Source organism: Doryrhamphus excisus, linkage group LG20, assembly GCF_037039965.1.
Source record: "Doryrhamphus excisus strain RoL-2023G ecotype Guam linkage group LG20, RoL_Dexc_Guam_v1.1, whole genome shotgun sequence".
Taxonomy (NCBI): Eukaryota; Metazoa; Chordata; class Actinopteri; order Syngnathiformes; family Syngnathidae; genus Doryrhamphus; species Doryrhamphus excisus.
The window spans coordinates 4,623,791-4,649,968 of NC_136376.1; the positions used below are offsets into that span (position 1 = coordinate 4,623,791).

Genomic DNA, 26,178 nt, shown 5'->3' on the forward strand with positions numbered 1-26,178 from the left:
TGGCAATCACTGTCACGCACTTACCGGCTGTAACATTAGGTGCTCTCTTCCTGAGCCACAGCCAAAAACACTGTTGCTAGTTTTTCAGTGCTATTAATTTAACACTGTTTATTATTATTGTGCTTCGTAGTGATGTACGACCTCAGCGAGAGCTGTTTTGCTGCCCTATCAAATTAAATATAAATTTATAGTTATTCCAGCTACAAATGCCAGCAGCATAAAATTACATTTACAAGGCGTCATTAAATTGAAAATCACACACGCGTTTGCCAAACACAATGTTGCCGTACATGCCGGAATGCAACAGTGGAGGATAAAAACCTGTAAACATCATAAAAGCACTCAATGCTGAATATGACAATTCGACTTAAGTTTTTGAGTCTATATATTGTTGAGGATGTCAAAATGTATGAATGTGCCTTCAGCACATGTTTTTGGAATGTGGGAGGAAACCGGAGTCCCCGGAGAAAACTCCACACAGAGATAGCCGAGGGTGGAATTGAACTCGGGTCTCCTAGCTGTGAGGCCTGCGTGCTAACCACTCGATAGCCATAAGCATTGTTTAGCATCTCCCAAATAAAATACCACGACCTGGTCATTTGTCATTCATTCATTTTTTTTATCCTCACGAGGGTCGCGGGGGTGCTGGAGCCTATCCCAGCTGCCAATCACAGGGCACATATAGACAAACAACCATTCACACTCACATTCATACCTATGGACAATTTAGAGTCGCCAATTAACCTAGCATGTTTTTGGAATGTGGGAGGAAACCGTAGTACCCGGAGAAAACCCACGAATGCAGAGATGACAGACGGTGGAATTGAACTCGGGTCTCCTAGCTGTGAGGCCTGCGAACCCCCGACTTCACTTCCTGTAACCCCCCCTTCCCCACACACAAGCACAAGTTTTATTTTAAGTTTTAAAGTTATTTTATTATGTGTACTATATGGGGTAATACAAGTGGAAATGTGACTATAGGGTTGTAATTTCATGTTTAGAGGGCTCTAATTATACAAAAAATGTATTAGGAAGGTTGCAAACAGGTTAGCTATGAAAATATTCCTACTTCACTGAAATCAGGTCTGGAAGAAATTAACAGTGATAGATAAGGGATTACTGTACAGTAGATCTCATAGTAATCTAATAAGAGTATAAAAGTATACTGAATATTTTGAACACTATATTTTTCCTCTCTACCCCTCCAGCATGAGGTCATCGCCGTGACCGAGAAGGTGATCGTGCGCCTCCAGGACCTGGTCAAGTGGGCGGTCCCGGACTTTTCGGGATGGGCCCACGGGCTGAAGGCGGAGCCGCTCAAGGCGTCGGTTCTGCGTGAGCTGGGCACCAACGGGCGGCGGGAGGCCCTGCACCGCTACAGAGAGAGCACGCTGACCAGCGGCCTCAACTTCAAGGATGTCCAGAGGGAGAGGGCGCACCTCGGTGAGTGGCTGTTTTGCTTTGGAAAGCACAGGAAGAGATGGACGTTAAATCACGGGATACTTACCGTCTTTTGGCTCGTTGTGCAAGTCTTGACGAGTTATTGATTATTTAATAGCAGCGGGTGTCCAAACTCTTTCTAGCCAGAGCCGCATAGTGAAAAATGAAAGAATGCAAAACTCTAATAAAGCAACACATGCACAGTAGATATGGTAGGAAATTATATTTCTTAAAAAACTGCATCTCATCTTTGTCATATAGGTGAAAGAATATTAGTATAAACTTTGATCTTTGCTGTTCCCATTTTTGCTGTTTGTTTTTTAAAATTTATTTTCCAAATATTTCAACTTTTATCTTAAATAATCTTTGTATGTTTTGTTCTTGCAATAGTTTGACTTTAATCTCATAATATTACAGCTTTTTTCCCCCCAACCTAATTTTCCACAAAATTAACAATTTTTATTTTGTTTTAAAATGTAAAACAAAATAAATAAATAGTAATAAAAATGACTTAAAATGTAAAAACAAAAAGACTTCAATAGAAGTGTGGAAAAGGTCATTAAAAATAAATACTTAAATAAAAGTGCTTTAAAAATTACTTTAAAAAATGTTAAAAATGAATAAAAATATCTTAAATAAAAGTGTAAGAATTGTAGCAATAAATACACATTTAAAATGACTTCAGTAAAAAGTAATACAAATAAAAATATTTCATTTTGCTGACTGAAACGAAAGTGTAAAAAAAATTGTAATAAATGACTTAAATGTAAAAAAAAAACTTGATTAGGAGTGTGAAAAAGGAATTAAAAATAAATGAAAATAAAAATAAAAATGCTTTAAATGTGAAAAAAATGTAAAAAATAACTAAAAAGACCAAGGGATAAAAGAAAATAAAAAAAGAGTAAATAAAAGTGTAAAAAAATAAATAAATGAACAGAAATTATTTAAAAAAGGGGCTGCAACTTGTGGGTCCCAGGTTGATAACCCCTTACTGTATATGAAGGGTACTCAAAAAGAGGGTTCATTTACAAATTGACTGATCTGGCATTCACATTGCGTCCTTTTCCCTCATTTTTGCATCCGTCGCTGCCGCCCTGATGTGACTACATTCGCCACGTACACAATTGGGTGTCACATCGCGTTATAATCAATCAGACGTAAACCGGCCCATGACTCATTCCGTCCTAATAGGAAACAATCCGAGTACAGTAATCTAATAATCGGAAAGAACATAACGTCTTGCTTTTCCGCGGCTGTGATGTAACGTCTAATGCCGATAATTAACAACCCGCTGAAGTGCGGTTAAAAAGCTAACAATACTATCACAGTTACATCTTTTTAAATCCATATTTATTTTCACAATAATAATAAAAAAAGCAGGGCCTCTGTATTGACTTTAATATTGATGGCTTGGGATCTTCCAAGGAGAACAAGCCTCATTGTGTGTGCGTCTGTGTGCATCTGTGTGTGTGTGCCCTTGATTACTCGACATTGCTCACATCTCAAATACAAAAAGAACCGGTGGATCAATGTGGGACGCTTTGTTGTTATTCAGGAAATCAATACGGTGTGTGTGTGTGTGTGTGTGTAGTGTGCATGGGATTTCTGAGTAAACTGCTTTTTAAATGATATCACGCCACAAATGGCGGCTTTCCGTAAATGTTTCTTTCTTTTTTTCTGCAAATGGTGTAGATTTGCAGGTGTAATAACCCGAGGTTGGGTGTGCACGCATTACTAACGATAACGACTCCATCAAGCTCTCTCTAGAATGCACTCGGCAGTCCGGTGGGATTGTCGAATCTGCCCACTCAGCAGAAGAGGCTCAAGCCCCGGGAGTGGGTGGGTAGGTGGGTGGGTGGGTGGGAGTTGTGGGTACACCGACACACACATATGGACGCATAAAAATGCTACACACTCATAACCAGAGTGACGTGCGGCCATTTATCTGTGTTTTTTTTTTTTGGGCTTGTGTCAGCGAGGAAGCGAGGGAGATCACTTGGAGGAAATGCGAGGCTTTGCATAGAAATATTAATATCTGCCGCTGCAATGCCGCAATGAAATATTCATGCACCATCACCAGCCCCGTCACATATGTAAAATGACATAAAAAAGACCTCAGGTAGCGTCCACGAGTGTTTAATTCAGCATAGAATGCATGCGTGTCCGTCTTATAATATAATATAATATAATATAATATAATATACAGTAGACGCATGCTCTTTACTGGATTTAGGCCGCTCAGTGTATTACCTGGATGATGTATTCGCTGTTTGTTATTCTCATCTGGAGCTCTGCGAAGAGGAATGAGATTGTTCCCCAGCACGCACCCCCCAACCCCCCACCCCCCCTCCGCAACAGGATACTGCAGCAATATAACCGCAGCTCGCCCGCAAAAACTATTCCCAGCTAAAAAGCAATAATGTGTGCCATTGTTGTCGAGGGAAACTGCTTCTTTTCTTTTCCCGCTTTTCTTTCTCTACCACCCCCCCACCACCACCTCCCCCCACGCTTCTGACTCCATAACTTTTCCTGGCAGGCTGCCAATGTGAGTTAAGCACGTTGTTATGTATTTTTGTCTCGCAGGCAACATATTTTATTAAAAAAAAAAAAAAAAAAGACAGTGTAACATCTGTTACACGGGAGCATAAGTACTGGGTCAGTTGCTGATAATAAGGTAATATGGGTAATATGCGAGCCACAGAAATGGGAGCAAAGTGATTCATTTGACAAACAAGCGACCTTCGCTGCTGTCCTGCTGCATCAACAGCTGTGACTCTTAAAGCGTGCGGTGGAGAAGTGGAGAATTGATTGCCGTCATAATTGTAAAATTTTAGCTTTGACCGGCCTTTGAAGTGCGCCCCCCCCCCCCCCCCCCCCACACACACACACGAACGTTCCTTCTCCTCACGATGACAGAATTTGATTCATCTTGTGTATCAAAGTCTGCCACGGCGCACAACTTGGCTTGTTTACATTTAATATTTATCATTTATGCTGGTATCAGTCATTCTCTTATCATTGGAAGACGATATAAAAAAAATCACGTAAATCTAGTTTTTAGAAACCGGAACCGGCCCATTAAAAGAAAAATGTGTCAAAATGAAGGTTATGCTTGAAATGATTTTAGTGGGGAACTGATATTTTCCTGAAACTCACTACTGTTCTACTGCTGAAAAACAGTAAAACATAGAAACATTTTTTTTTTCCTTATGAAAGATAAGACACTAATCTTTGTTTTGGAAGGTTCCATGGATGTGGACCAAAAACACATCCCGATATATTTCGCTTGAATATCAGTGGAATATTTTCCACTCTTACATCGAGGACCATATATCAGCAATGTGATGAGTTTGCGTTTTTCCTTTCACGGGAAACCCAAGAGGAGCGCCGCAGACATCGCAAACATTCCTCGTATTGGAGTTTGTGCCAAGTTTTAAGGTGGTGAATATGATTTATTTAATGCTATGGATTCGAAGCACCTGCATATTACTGAGTCGCTGCTTATTCCTTGCCGACTTCTTCCACCGCAGACGCGCTAGCCTGTTCGCTAGCCTCCGGGCTTCTGCTCCGCCCCTCCTGAGGGAGATACAGCTCAATTCCAGCCTATATTGATATCAACGATATGGTTGGTTTTGAAGTAAATATCGATATTTTAAAAATACCGATATATCGTCGAGTGGTTAGCGCGCAGACCTCACAGCTAGGAGACCAGGGTTCAATTCCACCCTCGGCCATCTCTGTGTGGAGTTTGCATGTTCTCCCCGTGCATGCGTGGGTTTTCTCCGGGTACTCCGGTTTCCTCCCACATTCCAAAAACATGCTAGGTTAATTAGCGACTCCAAATTGTCCATAGGTATGAATGTGAGTGTGAATGGTTGTTTGTCTATATGTGCCCTGTGATTGGCTGGCGACCAGCCTCTCGTCCAAAAGACAGCTGGGATGGGCTCCAGCACCCCCGCGACACTTGTGAGGATAAGCGGTAGAAAATGAATGAATGAATATCGCCCAGCCGTACTTCCATGTTTATATGTTGCGTGCCTTGAAAAATTATGAAATAAAAATAATGACTGTATTAAGCGCTGTATTACATGACTCTACATCATGACTGTATCGGTCATTATATGGTTGCTGCAGGTTTGAATACCGGGCTCCATAGGTGGAATAGTGAATCTCGTTTCCTGCATTGGTAGCTGCCTCATGCTAGCAGTTTTTACAGTCTTGGTGCCGGCAAAAACAGCACACAGTACACATTTGAATAAGGTAAAGTACATACTGTATTTCTCCAAAAAAGATAACATAGTGCAAAGTACTGCAGTGCTTACATCATCCCCAATGCCATTGTTTTAATCAAGTAATGCAAACTGGGCTGTTTGAGTTGATCTTGTACATTAAGCTTTTCTTTTTTGCAGTGCAATCCATTGGGGATGGCTTACCAGGCAAGTTTACATTCTGGCCCTTTATCTCTCCTCGGAGAACTGGCCTGATTCATTTTTTTTTCTCCCCCACTTTCACTCTCTCCTTTTTTTTTTTTTATTGCCGCCTGCCGAAATTGGTTTCTGGTCGTATACTATGAGGCGGAGTGTCAGAGAGTTGTATCTGCTGAGACAGTCAGTCAGTCGGGCTGCGAGAAAGCGAGCGAAAGAAAGAGAGCTGTGGGAAGAAAAAAAAAACATAAAAATAAAGAAAGCATGTGAAAATAGCTCTGCCTCACACAAAATAACTCAATAGGTTTTCTTTGAAATATGTACGCGGCGCTGGTAGCGGAGGGGAGGCGGGGGGTGGAGAGGGGGGGATTGTGAGTGGAGATGAAGCGCAGGAGTCAAAAGATTGGGACTGGAAGGACAGATTGATGATGGTGATGACGGTCCGTGGTGTTCCCGACTCTTGGCCTCATCATCACCATCATCACCATCATCACCATCATCACCATCATCACCATCATCACCATCATCATGTGGGCCAGCTTGAACTTTTAGAGTTTCACCATGGAGGCCTTGCACTGTAGAAAAGAGTCAGACAGGAAACTGTACGCACGTGGGCACAAACAAATACTGTACACTAAACTACAAAGACAACCACTCACTTCTGATACTATTTTTTTTTTTTACAGCTGGCATGTGTCTTAGCTACATTTATACATACATACACATACGCTGTCTATAGATACAAAAATAAAAGTGCTTTAAATATGAAAAATGCTTAAAAATATACAAATTTCTTTAAAATATGTAAAAAAGTAATTAAAAATAAATTAAAATAAATGCTTAAAAATGCTGTAAATATGAAAAATATTTAAAGAAATAATGAATGAAAATGACTTTGTAAAAATGACAAAGGTATAAAAGAAAATAAAAATAAAAAAATGGGTAAATAAAAGTGTAAAAAAATATATAATACAAATGAACAGAAATGATTAAAAAAGGGGTTGCAACTTAACGATGTGGGTCCCAGGTTGGCATCTTAGGCATCTTAGCTACATTTTTACTTACATACGCATATGCTGTCTATAGATAAAAAAATAAAAGTGCTTTAAATGTGAAAAATACTTAAAAATATACAAATTACTTAAAAAATAAAAAAGTAATTAAAAATAAATGAAAATAAATGCTTAAAAATGCTTTAAATGTGAAAAATATTTAAAGAAATAATAAATGAAAATGACTTTCTAAAAATGACAAAGGTATAAAATAAAATTAAAATAAATAATGGGAAAATAAAAGTATAGAGATTCTGATCAGTAGATTTATACGTGACACAGTGTACATGCTATACATGCTATAAATATATATAGCATGTAGATAGTATCGATAGATTCTTATGTCATGACACGAACACACGTCTTTCTCTTTTCTGTGTGTTCTAAAGATATAACAAAAGATAAAAATAGTAACGGGACACACCTATTCTGCCCAGAAAGCCCACTATTAAAACTTTTTTTTTCATTTCATGCAGTAATACTGTAGGTACATTCATGATAACATGTAATACTTGCAGTATTTTGCTAGTTTTAACTATTCCAGGAACTTCCTTCCTGGAATAATAAAATTTTTTAAATTTTTTAATTTTAACTTTTGCCTTTTGAGCAAGCTTGTGGTGAAGCTAGTCGAACACAAATGGCCCCCGGGCCGCACTTTGGACACCACATGCTGTCGCGTTTCTGTAAACAATCAAAAATAGCTGGAGTTATCAATATACCATATAGATTGATATGACAGACACAATCAATACTCAATAGATTCATATTCTAGACAAATATGGATAGATCCTATAGATAGAGGGATACTGTATGCAGATTTATACTATGTACTGTATACTACGGACCAATCAAAATATATATACTATATGTTTTGTAGACATAGAAAGTTGTTATATTAACGCTGTTGATGCAAAAGCAGTTATTGTTATAGATATATCCATACTTACAGCTGATGATATACATACAGATATACAGTACAGATATTCCATATACTATTGTAGACAAATCAGCATTTGTACATTCATGTGAAATCTGATTACATGATAATAACACATTAGCATTCGACGTGTCCAATTCCTTCCCGCTGGTTGACTTTCCATATTTATACAGTGACGCACACCAAATGTAATTCTGCATAATCAATGCGCCGCGTGGACAAATTAGCATTTTCATGGAATTTTTGCCGATGAATTTTTGACGTTAATGAAGGTAAGCTATTATCATTCAAGGGTGGGAGCGCTCGATCACTCGCAGCACGCCGAGATTGATGTTTGGCATTCAGGGTGTCCATCAGCTAACTGTAGCGAGCGGACTCGGCCGCCCTGCATAATTCATGTTTCATGCTTTAGGTGCATTACGTTACATTAACGTAGCAGGCGCTTTTGTCCAAAGGGACTTCCATTAAGTACATCAGAGGTAATCTCGGGTGAATCGCTCCCAAGGACGCTCGCCGCAAATAAAAGATACGATAAATGGATGACCTTCTTCACCGCACCAGATCCAGAATATGGAATTCAAAGTTTCAGCTCCCATTTTGCATTAGTGGATGATGCACAGCTACTGTACGTGATGTGTTCTCCGAAATTGAACAGATCTTTGCAAGGATCTACAAAACGTATATTTTGGAGTTGTTAGTTGGAGGTTCATTTATTCATTTTCTACCACTTATCCTTACGAGGGTCATGGGGGGTGCTGGAGCCTATCCCAGCTGTCTTCGGACGAGAGGCGGGGTACACCCTGGACTGGTGGCCAGCCAATCACAGGGCACATATAGACAAACAACCATTCACACTCACATTCATACCTATGGACAATTTGGAGTCGCCAATTAACCTAGCATGTTTTTGGAATGTGGGAGGAAACCGGAGTACCCGGAAAAAACATGCAAACTCCACACAGAGATGGCTGATGGCGGGATTGAACTCGGGTCTCCTTGCTGTGAGGTCTGCACGCTAACCACTCGACCGCCGTGCAGCTAGTTGGGAGGTTGAAATGGCAATTCTATGGGTGTAATTCCGGCGTGATTAAGGCCGGAACTCTTTTGTTATTGTCCCGCTGTATGTAGCAAAAATTGGAAAAATAGAGCAAAAAGACATAATTTTCTATGCCGCTTATCCTCATAAGGGCCATGGCGGTATGCTGGAGCCTATCCCAGCTGACTTCAGGTTTGAAGCGGGGTACACCCTAGACTGGTTGTTGGCATGGAAGTAGTGTTAGTTCTGATCAATGGGTCTCTGAAATGAAGATGTTCCAGTAATGCATCAAAATACATTTAAATGATCAAAATATATAAAAATGCTGCAATCATTCCATGTTATCTTACCTATTCTTGCATCACAGCATGTATATAAAACGCTAAAACATTGTTTGAGGTTTATTTTGGAGGGTGTCCCAATCACGTCCATTGTTAGCTAGCTCATATTAACTCATTTTCTGGCGTTATAATGCACAGAAAAGGGAAAGAAATATGTGTTATTTTCCCAGAAAAACTGCAGTTCCCTGTTAACATTGTGGAGTTATTTAGTTACATATTTTTGTTGTGTGGTGAGTTATTAGTGCGCCTGAACTTGCCTGAATTTGGGCTCCCCTGTCATACATTGACGGGCCGCAACATCAGGTACACCTGCACCACCCGGTACAAAGTATTTTTCTATTTTATATGAACACTCATAAATTACCCGTGTACCTTTTTAGGAACGTACCAAGGACAAAGATAAAGCATGTTTTTTTTTCCTCCCTAAAAACATTAAACACTGTCTTTTTTTGACAGTTTAAACATCATTTTTAGTTTCATATTTGCATTTTTCTTGCTGCGGGCGCCTCACCCCCCCTCGACTGATTTGGCCATTACATCATAGGAGAATGGCGCATTGTTTCTCGCATGCACTGTGACTCACTCTCGCTCCTATTTATTTATTTTTTAAAACTTTGTCAGCATGAACGCTCTAGTAGTAGACAGAACTAGAGCACAAAATACACACATTCAAAATAGAAAGCGATGCAGGTCCCGGTCTGGGCCGTATTTCTTTGCAACTAACGTTCCGTGCATGTAATGTAATCAGACTGGATGGCACAAATTACCGTAGCTCAGACCCCCCCCACACAGGAAGCAGTACCCACGTGGGCGTGAAGAAATACAGTAGACAGAAGCTTTCATCTCGTACTTTCTTTTAACACATTTTCGGAGCCGACTATGATTTTGAACATAGTAGTATTTCTCTATAGAAATAACACATTTTCTTCCCACTTGAAATACTTGACTCACGCTTGCTCCACATTTTACTGCGCTGGTAACAGGAGTGTAAAACACACGTGTTTAATATAGAATAGTGATGCAACGCAAGGAATTGATTACAGAACTACATATGTTGGGTAACATCACGGTCGTTAGATCGTTACATCAGCCTCATGGTGCTTTTATATGGTGGAAAACAATCCACCCCCTCCCCCTTTTTTTTTTTTTGCTTCATAATTTATTTTCCAATGGCAATTTACTAAACCGCACAGACGTATGTTATTCATTATAACAACTCGGCATCTGAAACTCATTTTTAGCAAGAAAGCAGGCGATGCAAGAGAGATTCTTCAGGTCACGCTTGTTGCTAGGCAGAATTTCATTTTTGAGCGCAGTTAACAAAAAGATCATATCTGATAGGATCCCTCGATTCAGCATTGTGAATTCACATATTTTTGGTTAAATTCTGAAGATACAGTAATCCCTCATTTATGGCGGTTAATTGGTTCCACACCTAACCACGGTATGTGAATTAGGATTAGGATTAAGATCCGTGAAATAGGATTCATGGAATATTGTCATAGAACATCAGAATCAGAATTGGTTTGATCAAACACATACTAGGAATTTGTTTTGGTGAAGTAGGTGCAGACACATTTATTAAAAAATGGAAATACAAAATATACAGAATAAACAGTATAAATATATGTACACAGTCTGTTTTTTGTTTGTTATTCCGGAAGTGCAGTCTGATTGTTTTTCCTAAGAGTCCAAACTGAGCGTTAATGTAACGCATATAGTGAGTATCATAGAAAACCCGTTGAAAACAATTACAAGAGCCCCCCTAAACATGAAATAACAGCCCTGTACATATAAAAAAGTTATCACTGGACAGTTGTCTGGATAGTGTACTTCCTGCGGTGGCTATTGTCTTGTCATTGAAATGTTACCGACACCTACTGACCAACGCTGAACACTTCATATTACATCTTTGAATGCGTCTTCAGAATGCCTAATATTGTATTTTTCTTAATGTAGCCATTTTTACGCTAGAAAATGCTCAATTTAGTCAGCTGGGATAGGCTCCAGCCTACCCCCACGACCCAAATGAGGATAAGCAGGATAAACGGCATAGGAAATGGATGAATGGACCAACTGATGAGTTCAATGCAGTATGGTTTTTGCAGTTTTCTATGGTGCTACTTTTAACATGGGAAAAACAGCAGCACCATAATTGTTCATGTATATTCAGTATATTTCTGTATTGCTTATCCTCACGGGGGTGCTGGAGCCTATCAGAGCTGTCTTTGGATGAGAGGCAAGGTACACCCTGGACTGGTCGCCAGCCAATCACAGGGCACATATAGACAAACAACCATTCACACTCACATTCAAAAGGACAATAATAAAAACGTTGGTGTTCCCTGTTGCTGTGCTTTGGCTCTAATTCTATTCCACAGTCTCCACTTTGCTGCAGCGCTCTGTTGCCTGGCTGCCCTTAATCTCCATCTGTCCATTTTCTATTCCGCTTATCTTCACTAGGATGGCAGTGGTACTATGCTGGAGCCTATTCCAGCTGACTTTGGGCAAGAGGCAGGGTATACCTCGGTCTGAGCCCTCAGTCTCCTTTTGGATAAAATATGAAGCAAATCCAGCAGTATGTTTGTTTGCATCCATTGTTGTTCCGAGTGATGCGTTCAGTGCGGTGTGTTTTTGCAGGTTCCCATGCCCCCCCCCCCCCTCCTCCCCCGCTACTGTTTACTACAAGCAACATATGGACATGTTACCAAGAGCGGCACTATATATGCATCGCAAGTTTATTTAAACACCTTAATGTTGCAATTGAGCCGAGCCCCATCTGTGCCGTTTTTCCATATTAAATGGCGTGCCAAACGTTTCATTTAAGTTCTAATTCTTTCACCGCCATGTTGCTGCATGATTTACTGCCCTGTCCCCGGGTTCGGGAAAGGAGCGGGGGGGAGGGTTTATCCTTTAGGGAGCAACAACTCTTAGCAGTACATGACTTGTAACGCTCACAACTACATGACAGTAATTGAGTATGAAGGCACACAGTGAGATGCAGAGTGATATCACTACATTCCTGCCTCCCCCCTCTCTCTCTCTCTTCCTTCATCTCTCTCTGATGCAATGTCTGATCTTTACGCCAGACTTGGCACACATACCGGCGTCGATATCCCAACAATATTTCAGTCGGAAGGTTTCAATTTGATGCGGCGGGTAGATTCTGTCGGTGTGTTTATGCAGGTAGGGATTTGCGATAAGCCGTGCCGGCGAGAGGACGGCATCTGGCGGCTGATTTGTTCTCCGTGACAATAGCCAACAATATTTGGGGACTCTGGAGTCGCTATCGCACGCGTGGAAATGTTTTATGTTTTCCAGCGCGTCGTCGGTCGGTCGGATGGGAAGGGGGGGGGGGGTTAGCGGTTTTAAGATAAAGGGAGGCGCTGCAAGAGTAATGGTTTGTTGTGACTCCCGACAGAGATAGAACGCTGTTTTTAGAAGAAACACGCTGCACTCCATTCATATCATATGTTCCCAAAATCCTTTGTAATGACATTTAATGAAGTGCCGGCATTGATTATGTCAGTGTTTTTCAACCTTTTTTGAGCCACGGCACGTTTCTTTACATTGGAAAAATTTTGCGGCACACCAATAATCAACATTATTTGCTTCTTTCAGCTTTTTCCTGATTACGGACTCGCCACAGCAGATCCTTTTGATCCGCATACTAATTTAACCAACAATGTTACAAAATGTCACCACTACTTCTCACCTGCATTACACCAATGACACGCGACAATGACATAATATTTCCAGAAAATTATTATTCATTCATTCATTCATTTTCTACCGCTTTTTCCTCACAAGGGTCACGGGGGGCGCTGGAGCCTATCCCAGCTGTCTTCGGGCAAGAGGCGGAATCACAGGGCAGATATAAACAAACAACCATTCACACTCACATTCATACCTATGGACAATTTAGAGTCGAACATGCCAATTAACCTAGCATGTTTTTGGAATGTGGGAGGAAACCGGAGTACCCGGAGAAAACCCACACATGCACGGGGAGAACATGCAAACTCCACACAGAGATGGCAGAGGGTGGAATTGAACCCTGGTCTCCTAGCTGTGAGGTCTGCGCGCTAACCACTCGACCGCCGTGCCGCCCCCAGAAAATGATTAATACATGTTAATTAAAAAAAGTAAGAAATAATAATTCCTCACGGCACACCTGACGATTTCTCACGGCACACTTGTGTGCCGTGGCACACTTGTTGAAAATCGCTGGATTATGTGACCCTTGCCCTTCTTCTTCTACCCTCTCCGCTATGGCTCGTGTTGTTTTTGTGGGGGGGCTGCCATTGCTGTATCTTTATTATACTCAAACCTGTACTAGAGAGAGAATCACAAGCTGTTTTTTTTCCCTCCCCCCCCCGTATCATTAATTCCTTTCTGACTGCGGCCTGGCCGGAAGCCAGTGAATTCTAAATCTGTAAGCAGTAAATTGTGCGGCGGGGTGGAAAAATCTATTAGATGTACGAGCATGCCTTGAATTTGAATGGGAGACGGAATGACAGAATAAGAGAGAGAGAGAGAGAGAGAGAGAGAGAGAGAGACCTTTTCCCTGCATCGGCAGGCGTCCTAATCAAATTCAGCGTCCACGGATTGCTAGCTTCATTAATAATTTGTGTTATTTTATTTCTGGAATGTCACATAATGTGTTTTTTTTTTTCCACCAATGTGCAGGCAAAAGGGAGAGGAAGGGAGGGCTGGTAGGGATGGTTAAACAATGAGCGTGGCCTCAGAGGAAATGAAAAGCTCTGTCTCTCCATTAGCGAGGCCTCAAACAGCAGTTGTGTGTCTCTCTTCTCTCCATTAGTCAGGTCTGAAACAACAGAGACGCTATTGATGTGACCTCTTAAATAGACAGAAAGCCAGCCAGCTTCCTTGATCGTACACTTATCCGCCTCCAGCATAAATCCATCATGCAGTCATTATGTATTGAAATACCTTTTTTTCTCCTCGCAGTTTTGCGTATTGAACATGATTTTTTTTTTTTTTACTTTTTATTGCACAAATTGCTTGCGCTCTGACTCTCACACGCCGAGTTTTTCCATTGCAGATCTCACAGCGATCCTCCTTGAAGGTATTACATCTGGCGTTAATATTTCAACGCCGAACCGCTTTATGTCCGCGTGACATTTCGCATTCTTGCCCCCTTTTGTCGATGTCGAAACGCGCCATTTTTGCTCAGTAAGGCATCACAGATTGTACAGTTAATAACTCTGCATATTTAATGCGCTTGCCAGTCCATCTGCTTTATGTGATTTCTTGCATTGTGCTCCGCTTCAGGCCCCAAAAAGGAGGACGCTGTCGTTTCTAAGCGATGTGAGTAGCGTTGGATTTATTTAGTGCAGTGACTGAAATGGCGTTGCTCAGCTCTTGCACTCCAGAGTAAAATGATCACCTTTTTCTTATTACAACCTGTCATTGTGAGTTACAGGTTCTTCCTGCACGTTTGATAGAAGGTATCATTAGACCATAGCCACTGTTACTCTATGTAATTAACACAGATTAGTACTTCAAATCAACTGGTCTCAACCGGTTTGGCTGCGGGACCCACCATCGCCCGTTAACTCGTTCAATCCCAGCCTTTTTTTCATTTTAGACCATTTTGACTGATCTTTCAAGGCGCACAGAATATTGTGTTCTATGGCTATATTAAAGTGGAATGTACCAAAAGAAAGATTAGATTCCAGTCTTTCATCAGGAAAAATAAGTTAGTAATCAGCAGCAGAACGTCGGTAAATATCAGTTGCCGACTAGAAAAGGGAGAAAAACGGATACACTTCAAACATAACTTTCACTATGACACAAATATTTGTTGATTTTGTGACCGCTCAAATGTCTATAAACAACTGTACCACAACATAAACAACACAAAAACTGAGTCGTTTATTTTTTATCTCAAAATAACAATTTATTTATAAATATAACATAAACAACACAAAAACAGAGTTGTTTTACCTCAAAGTAACAATTTATTTACAAATATAACACCATGAACTAATTACAAATGGAACATTTGGAACGGAACTATGTATGTCTCTGTGTGTGCATGCGTTAAAATACACCCACAATGCACTTCTGCCTCCTAGTGGTCGTTTTTATGGTTTAAAATTGCTCTGAGGTCAAATCCATTGGTGGGGAGTTGTATCATCAACTTGGGATTTGGGTTTATAAAACTACATCTTTGGTGTTTGATGAGTGAAAAGCTGTTTAATCATGTTTTTTTTCTCTGTTTTGGATAGCTTTAAAAAATAGCGTTAGCCGCGTTAGCCACGTTAGCCACGTTAGCCACATTAGCCACGTTAGCCACGTTAGCCATGTTAGCGTTAGTCCCGCTCGGATCACAAGCTATTTTTAACCTGAGGCAAGCGTTTTTCTCTGCAACATGATGCTACAGGAAATAGCTAATTATTACAAAAAATAGTATAGGTTAAAAATAGCTTGTGATCCGAGCGGGACTAACGCTAACGCGGCTAACGCGGCTAACGCGGCTAACGCGGCTAACGCGGCTAACGCGGCTAACGTGGCTAACGCGGCTAATGCGGCTAACGCGGCTAACGCGGCTAACGCAGCTAATGCGGCTAACGCGGCTAACATGGCTTGTATTGACACCCATAATGGTTAAAGCGATTAAGCTTGTCTCATCATTGTCTCATCAGATTTCAGTTCTAACATTTACAAGAAAATATGGTGTAAAAGTTTGTCCTTTATTTGACTTATAAATGCTAATGATGGCAACAGATTTGGTTAATCATGTGTTCTTATTCCTTAAAAGTGCCGGCTTATCAACATACATTGCTTTTGCTGACATCAAATTTGAGACAAAATATTGATATTAAGATAAAAAAAAAGGTGTAACTCAACAAGAAATAATATCATTTTGGATACTGGTGAGGTACATAATATTGGACGGTAAGATGTGCTTCATTTCCCAGCACAGAGCTTCTTTTATGACCCCCCTCCTCCCCCCAAAAGTGACATAACTTCCATACACTTGGTGCAGAAATTGGGATTTTCTGTGTCACATCCCTTTTTTGTTATTTTTGTGGAAAAATTCCGACTGCCGGAGGAGTCGGTGAAGGGGGCGGCTGGGCTGCCAGCAATAGATCACTGATGCCTCTTGCCTTTCTCCTCTTTCTCAACCTGTCAGTCCATTTCCTTGTTATGTACTGGCCCCGAGGAGCACTTGGCAGAGCGGGAGGCATTCAGCCAGTCGAGCCTCCCCTTCTCCCTCCTCATCTTCCATGACTCAAGTCAAAGCTGCTGTTGCACGAGCGCTCAGCTGATAGCTACTAAAAGAATCCAGTCTCGTTTTTTTCGTCTGAAAGTGAACAGCTGAGCAGGTGCGGGTACTTTTGTTCCTTGCAAACGGGCTCCAGCGGCATCTGAGATGGTTTTACTTCTCATCGGCGTCGCCATCACACGACGCACACATGTCCCCGATGAAAAGAGCTCCAAAGAAGCCCCAGCCAGATCCTAATGATGATTCATGTTGTTTGCGCTTCATGTCACTTCTCGCTTGATTATTATTCCTCCGCGTGCAAAATCTCTACCAGTTGTCGGGCAGATTTTGAGAGGGAATATCAAAGTTGCTGTGGCTCCAGGAAATTAACAACCTTGTTTCATCTGAAAGAGATTTTTTTTTTCTAAATTGTGGCTTGGGGAACCAGAAGGGTGCAAGATGGAAACCCAGCTGCAGACCAGTAATTGATTGGGAGTCAACCACATTCTGTACAGTATACAGTAAGACCATGGTTGAGATTATGGAAGCGTACTCCATAGTATGTACTACTTTTCATAGGGGACAGACAGACTACCTCGGCTCCTCCTCAGTTGATCTGATTTCACACCAAGAATTTAAAGGAAAATAAGCTGTAAAAGTGAAAGGAAAAGTTGTTTTCTTTGGCTTATATTCAATGATGGGAAGGGGAAAACTCCAATGACGACAACATGCTGTTGTTAAGGTTTGCTACATAGTTCAATCTTTGTAATCTTTATTATGATTACAACAGTAATATGTAACTTTTTGGGGACTTATGAGAATGAACAATGTATTACTTAAAAGTGTTTTCCCACCGGAAAACACTTGTGGGAAAATGTTGTGGGAGATAAAAAGCACAACAATGTCAGAATACAAACTAACTTTTGACTGTCATGCGTCCTTTGAGATTGGGGAGGGGCCAACAGCGGCCCCCGCTGCTTGTTGAGAAGAGCAATACGTTAGAAAGAACACAATTTTGACAAGAGTTTGCCCTGCACAGTGGACGACTGGTTAGCATTTAGGCTACACAGATTTGGGTTTGATTCCACCCTCGGTCATCTCTGTGTGGATTGGCTGGCCACCAGTCCAGGGTGTACCCCGCCTCTCGCCCGAAGACAGCTGGGATAGGCTCCAGCACCCACGCGACCCTCGTGAGGATAAGCGGTAGAAAATGAATGAATGATTTTTTAGCAGTGGTTAGCATGTTAGCCACACAGTCAGGATTCGAGTATTGGATATATTGGATTACATTGGATTCGAGTCTCCACTTCTCTGTGTGGAGTTTGCATGTTCTCCCCGTGCATGCGTGGGTTTTTTTCCGGGTACTCCGGTTTCCTCCCACATTCCAAAAACATGCTAGGTTAATTGGCGACTCCAAATTGTCCATAGGTATGAATGTGAGTGTGAATGGTTGTTTGTCTATATGTGCCCTGTGATTGGCTGGCCACCAGTCCAGGGTGTACCCCGCCTCTCGCCCGAAGATGGCTGGGATAGGTTCCAGCATACCTGCGACCCTAGTGAAGATAAGTGCCACAAAAAATGGATGGCGTCTGATGGTTTTAGTCTCCAGAAGTCTGTAGATGGACGATGAAGTTTCCAACACGTCGTAGTCGCGATGCGTCAGCATGGAGCAGATGAATACTGTGCATGTCCCATGAATAACAAAGCGGAGTAGCCAAAACAATTAATGCAGTGCAATGAGCTGTGGTTGAAAAGCAGCTCATTAGATCTTGTGGAAGGCATTTTAAATTTTTTTTTATTTTATCGCCCATGTGTACTGGAGGAAATTCTTGGATTTGCTTTGTCGTGTTCACGGTATGTTTATGAAAATGGAAGTTTTAAAGGCGTCTGTCAGGTCCTCCAGCTAAATAAACACTGTAATTATTGAAAACGGCTCTAGCAGTTTTCACTCTTCAGGCTGTTTTGTTTTCTGTGTCGAACCGAGAGGGTGGTGTGCTAATAATGACACACATTTACATATTGTACATGGAGTTGCAGTCGCGGAATTGGCAAATCATCACATCACAGCATATAAAAGTACAGGTGTATATATACTGTATGTCCCCGAGGAGATACTACAGTGTTGACTTCAGAGGCATTTATTGGATTGACTTGAAGTGCTAGGATCTTACTGCCACATTGAAGGGACTGATTTCAGCGGGTTAATGCAGCAGGTTAATGTAAGCATTATAGTATGTCCTGCCTAGTGCTACTTTGAGTACTTAAGCTACACCCATGTAATAATACACACACGTGAACTAGTTATGCTTGTTCCAATCCAATCCACTTTATTTATATAGCACATGCTGCACAGACTAGTAAAATTAAACAGTAATAATCCAAAACTTAAAGATCATTTAAGAAATAAAATAGTAAAATAGATATTAAAATATTAAAAACAAGAAACAAAGCAATAAAAGTATAAAAAATAAAACCAATTACAATAAAAACAAAGAACTAAAAGACACTGTTGTCTGCTAATAATAACAATGTGGTGTTAGCTCGTAACGTCATTCATCATAACATGGATGTAAATTGTTGCCCGGCCCTTCTGAGGCAGTTTTTGTATATGTGGATGCGCCACAGAATTTTATGAATGCTATGACTGGCTTCACTGCTAGCCAATCATAATCTTTTTTTTAGCCAGAATTGAAATTCATGCCAGTTTTTTACGCAGTTTAATTCATAACTGTGCAAAATACAGTCAAACTTTTTTTTTTTTCATGCACGCCAGTTTTGAGTTGAAGATTTTGCCGCGTTTTTTGTCCACTGTCTCGGTTTTTAAACAGTGTTTGCCCTGTGAAATAAAGTGCCCAAACTAAGTCACCCTACGTCTTGACTGCTAAATAATGCCAGGTATGCTGGAGCCTATCCCAGCTGTCCTTGGTCGATCTTCATTTTTATTATTTCACTGTTTTCTGCATGGAAACCTATAATTATTCTCTCTAAGATGTCATTTCCAGATTTTTTTCCACACACAATCTGGCTCATTCATTGCATCTATTTGCGTCCAATTGGGTTTAAGAACAAAAAAGGAGGGTGTGGCTAACATTTCTGTGACCGCTGGACACTGGCAGTGATGAACACCGGGATGTGTCAACATGCTACAGAGGACAATTTAAGTTGCATTGACAAATTACCAGGTCGTGATATTTTATTTGGGAGATGCTAAACAATGCTAATGGCTGCATAGTGGACGAGTGGTTAGCACGCAGGCCTCACAGCTAGGAGTTCAATTCCACCCTCGGCCATTTCTGTGTGGAGTTCTCTCCGGGGACTCCGGTTTCCTCCCACATTCCAAAAACATGCTAGGTTAATTGTTGACTCCAAATTGTCCATAGGTATAAATGTGAGTGTGAATGGTTGTTTGTCTTTATGTGCCCTGTGATTGGCTGGCCACCAGTCCAGGGTGTACCCCGCCTCTCGCCCGAAGACAGCTGGGATAGGCTCCAGCACCCCCGCGAACCTCGTGAGGATAAGCGGTAGAAAATGAATGAATATACAACGCTAATGACTTGTAAGGACTTGATAATTTCAAGGTTATGACTTTGAACTTGACTTGGACTTGCGCATTGTCGCTTGAGATTTGGGATTAAAGACCTCAGAATTCGGAACATTTATGTGTTTAGTTAAGCCAAACACTCGGTTATATATATATATATATATATATATATATATATATATATATATATATATTTTTTTTTTTTTTTATTATCACATAACTCTAAACCTACATTTCTCACAACTCGACAACAAATGTCCCGCCCACTGTAATTCCCATTTTCAGCTGGGAAACATGCCAGTCTCGTGTTGCCTCAAGTATTATTTTCCGTCTCCTCGTCAAACATATCAAATCATGTTTCCTCTCGCGCCCAGAGAAATACGACTGAGCTGATAATGAGGGGCCCCCCTTTTTGAGGAAACACACACACCGCAACTTTGATCTAGAATGGCATGTCATTCCTTGCCTGACCTAATTCCCAATCTCCTGATAAGACCTCTTTTTTTTTTTTTTTTTTTTACCCCTTCTCTCTTTCATTCGGTGCTAACCTTCCTCGCCGTCCCATTAAAGACTCGTTTTAAAGGCAAACATGTCATCCGCTTGGTCCTGCGGGAGGGGAGATTGCCAAGTAACTACAGTCCGAGTCAGGAAGGGGAGGGACTCCTGGTGGTGCATTCCTGTGTCGCTGACAACCTCCCCGAGATCTCTGATCACAGCTGCTCAATTGAGTTTGGGCCTGGGATCGGGCGGCGTGACAAATGAGAGTGGCCGTCATAGCGGATAGAATATCATCACCTGGGTGTAAGAGCTTTTAAGAGACGTGGGGGAGGGGGGTGGGAGGTGGGGGGGGGAAGGCTTTCCGTCCACTCCAGTGATGTTTTCATACCAAACACATTAGTGAGGATTAATAGGCGACATACCAGGAAAACTACATTTATTACTGGTCTTGAGTAGCATTTAAACTGAAGTTAGTGAGGTTAACTTAAGTTAACTGAGGCTTGTTGACATCTAGCAGCATACTTATTATTATTATTTCATATAACATTGCTCGCTCACTCTTGCATTCTTTTTCAAAAATTAATTAAAATTAGTTAATGATTGCTGTTTTGTTGTGGCCTGTTATTTGTCAAAAATAGTGAAAGACAAGTCATATGTTGCATTTTGGTCACTAGGTGTCGGTAATATTACATTGATGGGATGTTACCTTACATTACATTACCTTAACACTGCATCGAGTCGGCTATGGCATGTCCGATATGATAGAGTGGAGAAAAAGTTCTCCTCTCATTCCATGTGGAAGTGGTAAATTTTTGTCTTCTTGCTTTGCCCTACTTTAACTTTAGAACAAATAAATTGGAGGCTAACTCGTTAGCTCAGGAGCTTGCTACTGTAAATGTTATGAGCGGCGGCCGTCTCATACGTCCCTTCGCCATGTGGTGTAAACAAAGAATAATTGGAGTGTAAAGGTGTCACAGTCACAGTTGGACTCACACAATGTAGTGTACGTGAAACAAAGCAAAACTTTTGTGTGCGTTTTTGACGTAAAGCGAAAAATGTGCTAAGGTGATGGTTGATCTCACTGCGACATCGTGTCTTTGGGAAAGATCAGTCTTCAGTAAAGGTAAAAGTAGCTTTACATGTACATTCATTTCTTTCATTTGTCAGTTACGTAAGTAACTGTAATACTAGCTAGCTAATAGGATGCTAACCAGGAAGGACGTTTTGTGATAAAAATACACTTAGAACACATGACTTGTACGCTGACTGGAGAATGCACTAAAAACCGAGGCGCACACTGTCAACGTTAACCGAAAAACATGCTAACTGAGGGGAGCTGCGCTATTTTAAAAAAGTTGGCCATTATTCACAATCCTTATGTGAAACATGAACACATATTTATTTCCCTACTTATTTCTCTATGTAATTTAGCGCAAGAAAACGAGTTAATATGAGCTAGCTAACGTTAACCAAAAAACATGCTAACCGAGGTTCCACCGTACTCGACGTCCAATTATTAACGGGCCACTCAGCTAACGGTCATCTTCAGCCAGCTTGTACCTCCCACACACGTCGTTTCCCAGGCCCCGCCTCTTAAAGGGGAACTGCGCTATTTTAAAAAGTTGGCCATTATTCACAATCCTTATGTGAAACATGAACACATATTTATTTCCCTTTTCTATGTAATCTAGCGCAAGAAAACGAGTTAATATGAGCTACCTAACGTTAACCCAAAAACATGCTAACCGAGGTTCCACCGTACTCGCCGTCCAATTATTAACGGGCCACTCAAGATGGTTGATTACATTAACTCTCTGTGGCATTTTGCACATTTGAGGCCCACGCAGAGCAGCTTGTTTTTGCTCTGGCACAAGTGACCGTGCTGTAAGTGGATTGACCGCTTCCAGACTCAGCAGTAGTCCAGTCTGCAGGAAAAAAACAAAACAAAACAGAAGATCCACTATTATTACACGAAAGCAGATTACAAGCACACAATTTCATTTTACAACCTTTTCATAAACAACTTCGAGTCCCCTGCTTCCTTTCTTTCCTTCCTTTTATCCTTTCTTTGTACTGTCAAAAGGAAACAATTTGGTTTTTTTTGACAAGCGGCCCCGCTGAATAACTCCTCCATGTATTACAGGGCCTATTAAATGCAAACTTTTCAATCTGGCAATCAATAAAGCAGGCAGCGCTGGCTGGCCCCGCGCCAGACACATTAGAGCCGCGAGCGACGGTTGCTAGGGAGCCGAGCCTGCTCGGGGGAAAGAATGTTTAATGTAATAGAATCACATAAATCAACTGGAGGAAAGTGCTTGTGTTGTCTCTTCTTCTCGTCTCGTCTTTGCTCCGAAGCACAGCGTTTAATGCGGCTGTGTGTGTGTGTGTTTTTTTCCCACTATGCGGTACGGCCATTTCTTTTTTTTTTTTTGCCCTTGTCAGCCGCAAGAGGATGAAATAAAGCTGTGTGAATTTGCATGCGGCCCACTTGATTAACCCCACCCTCTCTGAAACAAATGAGCCACTTTGGCGCTTTACTGTAATTAAGAACAGGAATCTACATGTGTCCTACATGCACGGAGGGCTCTTGTTGGCCAACATTTGGATGAGTACATCCTTGCTTATCGAGTGTGCATCTGTGGACAGCCTCTTTGGTGCATCGTGTTCAATATATAGTAAGCTCGTTGTTGCAGGTAGTATCTGGGAATTGTACCATCATTATGTATGGATAAAACATTCAAATGTTTTAAAATGGGTACACAAGGTTTATAACCGTTTGCTTGTAGGATTTAATGTTAATAAATGGAATCTTTTTGGAGTTAAACCTGTTTGTAGACCGGTGTTGATCATCATTAGAGCCCTCTAGACATGAAATAACACCCCTATAGTCACCTTTACACTTGTATTACCCAATACGATAGGCATAATAATATAAAATAAGCCATTTTAGGCCACGTTATTGTCTCCTCGGTGTAATGTTTGCGACACCAAGAGACTGTCGTAGAATACTACTCTACTGGCTCCATTTGTTGTTAAGTATGGACTCGTAATGCACTTCCATCATTTTATTACTCTCTACATTGCTAACTTGCCGCTAACACTCACGCTAACGGTCATCTCCAGCCAGCTGGTACCATTTCCCAGGCCCCGCCTCTTAAAGGAGAACTGCACTATTAAAATTGCCCATTATTCACAATCCTTATGTGAAACATGAACACATATTTATTTCCCTTTTCTATGTAATCTAGAAACGAGTTAATATGAGCTAGCTAACAACAGAAGTCATGGGAAATACCTATTTTGACCCTAAAACCCTAAAAAAACAGTGTACCATTTACATATCTGACCTGTATATTCACCAAGCTACAACGTTATTGTTATTGTAGCAGCTAACATTAAATCATCAAAATACAGCAAAGTACTGCAACTGTTACATGTTACATTATCATCACTGTACGTGTTAATGCATGATGACGGCATGTATATCAAACCATGCAACATTGTTTGTTGTTTTGTTTTTAGATGGCTTCATAGTCGAAATAGATGTCCCAATGATGTGCATTGTTAGTTAGCTCATATCAACTCATTTTCTCTTATTATAATGCACAGAAAAGGGAAATAAATATGCGTTCATGCAATGAAAGTATGTCCAGGAAAATGGTGACAAAGGCCAAGTCAGTCTAACTTTGAATAATTTTCTATGTATTATATGATTAGAAATTGATCTTCAAATATATACACTTATTTAATTATATATAGTATATATTTTGTATTATTTAGTGTATTCTTATTATTATTATAAAATACTGTAAAGATGAACATCCTCCTTGTATACCCAGGAGACACCAGGTACTCTCTGCAGTTGTGTAAATACACCACTAAATGAGGAAATGTGCTGTGAGGATAGCTTTAACTGGGAAGTGTGATAAAATAATACAGCACTCATCTTTCTCCTCCACAAGCATAATGGAGTTGATGCATAAAATGCTAATATGCACTTTCATGATACATCCATGCGGCAGATAAAATGGTATTTCAGTCCACAGAGTGTTTTTCCCGTCGACTAACTCCCACTCTCCAGGGGAATTATTTGCATCTTCAGCCAAACAATGTCTCACACGACATTGTCTGTCGCTTTCTACTTTATAGGTGATGTTTTCTGTTGTTTGTTGTTGTTAAAAGCAGCGACTTGCCTGCTGGACCAGGAAGCGGCGTTGATGAAAGTGTCAAGACTGGAGCATGCTGGGTGTAAAATTGAAACAATGAAGCTGCGAGATAGTTTTAACAGCTGTGCTGAATTGCAGTGTGTGACGATAAGTCTTTTATGGCTTTATGGCCTCTGCAAAGCGACCTCTGCCTCTGCCAGTTCACCCGTAGCTTTGCTCGTGGAATTATTCATGTTTTGGTGCGCTGTTACATCACCGGCTTGTTTCATACGGGAAATATATAGCCTAATGTACTTGTGTGTGTGTTATTTCTGTGGGTTTATTCCATTTTCTTGTCAACTAGTACCACATAACTGATGTACAGTCATCCCTTGTTTCCAGATAAGTCAATGTCAATACAATATCTTTGTAGTAGAAAACCTGTTTACTAAATTAGAGCCCTCTAGACATGAAATAACACCCCTATAGTCACCTTTACACTTGGATTACCCAGACATAATCAGTGAATATAAGTCTTTTAAAACATACGTAAGACTCAGTGACGTCAGAGATTCAGAATTGAGTATCAGTTTTGCGTGGGTACCACAGTGGCCCGCGTTTCTATTCTGGATTTTATTAGGAATTATGGTACCTGTTGTGAGATAATTCAAACCTGCAATAAAAGCGTTTGTATTACTGACACTAGTGACCAGTGTAGATTACTACATGTCTTTGAATGCGTCTTTTGAACCACTTATATTTGTATTTTAGTTTATTTAGACATTTTTATGCTTGAAAATGCTTCATTTAGGAAAACAAAAGGACAACATTTATGTAAATATGCATAATTTTGAGAAATAATAGGCTATGGGTATTCAACAAGAAGCAGCATAATGTACTAATTAATATACTTTTTGGGATAGAGTGAAGCTGTGAAATGTGAAGTGAAATTTTTGTGTTCAGCGAAATAGAATTGGGCATCAAAATATCAAGTAAATTAATTTTTAGTTAAATTTAGCCCAAAGTACTCAAAATTGTAAACTAAAGTGATTTTTTTGGTTGTTAAAATGGGTATCTCTAGCAAAGTGGAGTAAATGTTAAGCGTTAATATTGGTTATTATTATTTATTGGTTATTATTATTGTCCATCTCCAATTTGTGATGAGTTCTTTCTTGAATTCAGTAGCCTTTCTCACCTTTGTTTCATCAAATTGCTGGCACTTCAACTTTCTTTGGCCCCGTGGCGGGTTATTTAGAAGTCACAGTGCAGGGTAAGCAGCTTAGTTTGTTACATGCAGTATGGATAAGCGAGATAGCTGTGGCAAAAGTGTTGTTGAAAATCGCAGAACTGGAAAACATGTTCAACCAAGGGTGTTCAAAATGCAGCCTGGGGGCCATTGGCAGCCCGCAGCTTGATTTCCATTGGCCCGTGGAACATTAAACCAAAAAAAAAACAGCAAAAATGGAGGAGAATGAAAATACGGAAAGATAAGAAGCTGAAATATTGATGATAAGAAGTAATAAGAAAACA

The 26,178-nt window shown here is 40.6% G+C and overlaps 1 protein-coding gene across 2 annotated transcripts in view; it reads left to right on the plus strand.

Moving 5' to 3' along the window:
- arid5b (AT-rich interaction domain 5B) overlaps positions 1–26,178 on the plus strand; it is a 113,220-nt gene that overhangs the window by 20,055 nt on the left and 66,987 nt on the right. For both annotated transcript variants that reach the window (XM_058058363.2, XM_058058362.2), the window contains one exon: positions 1,209–1,443. In XM_058058363.2, coding sequence (XP_057914346.2) covers positions 1,209–1,443 — 235 coding nt within the window. The remainder of the gene's footprint in view (positions 1–1,208; positions 1,444–26,178) is intronic.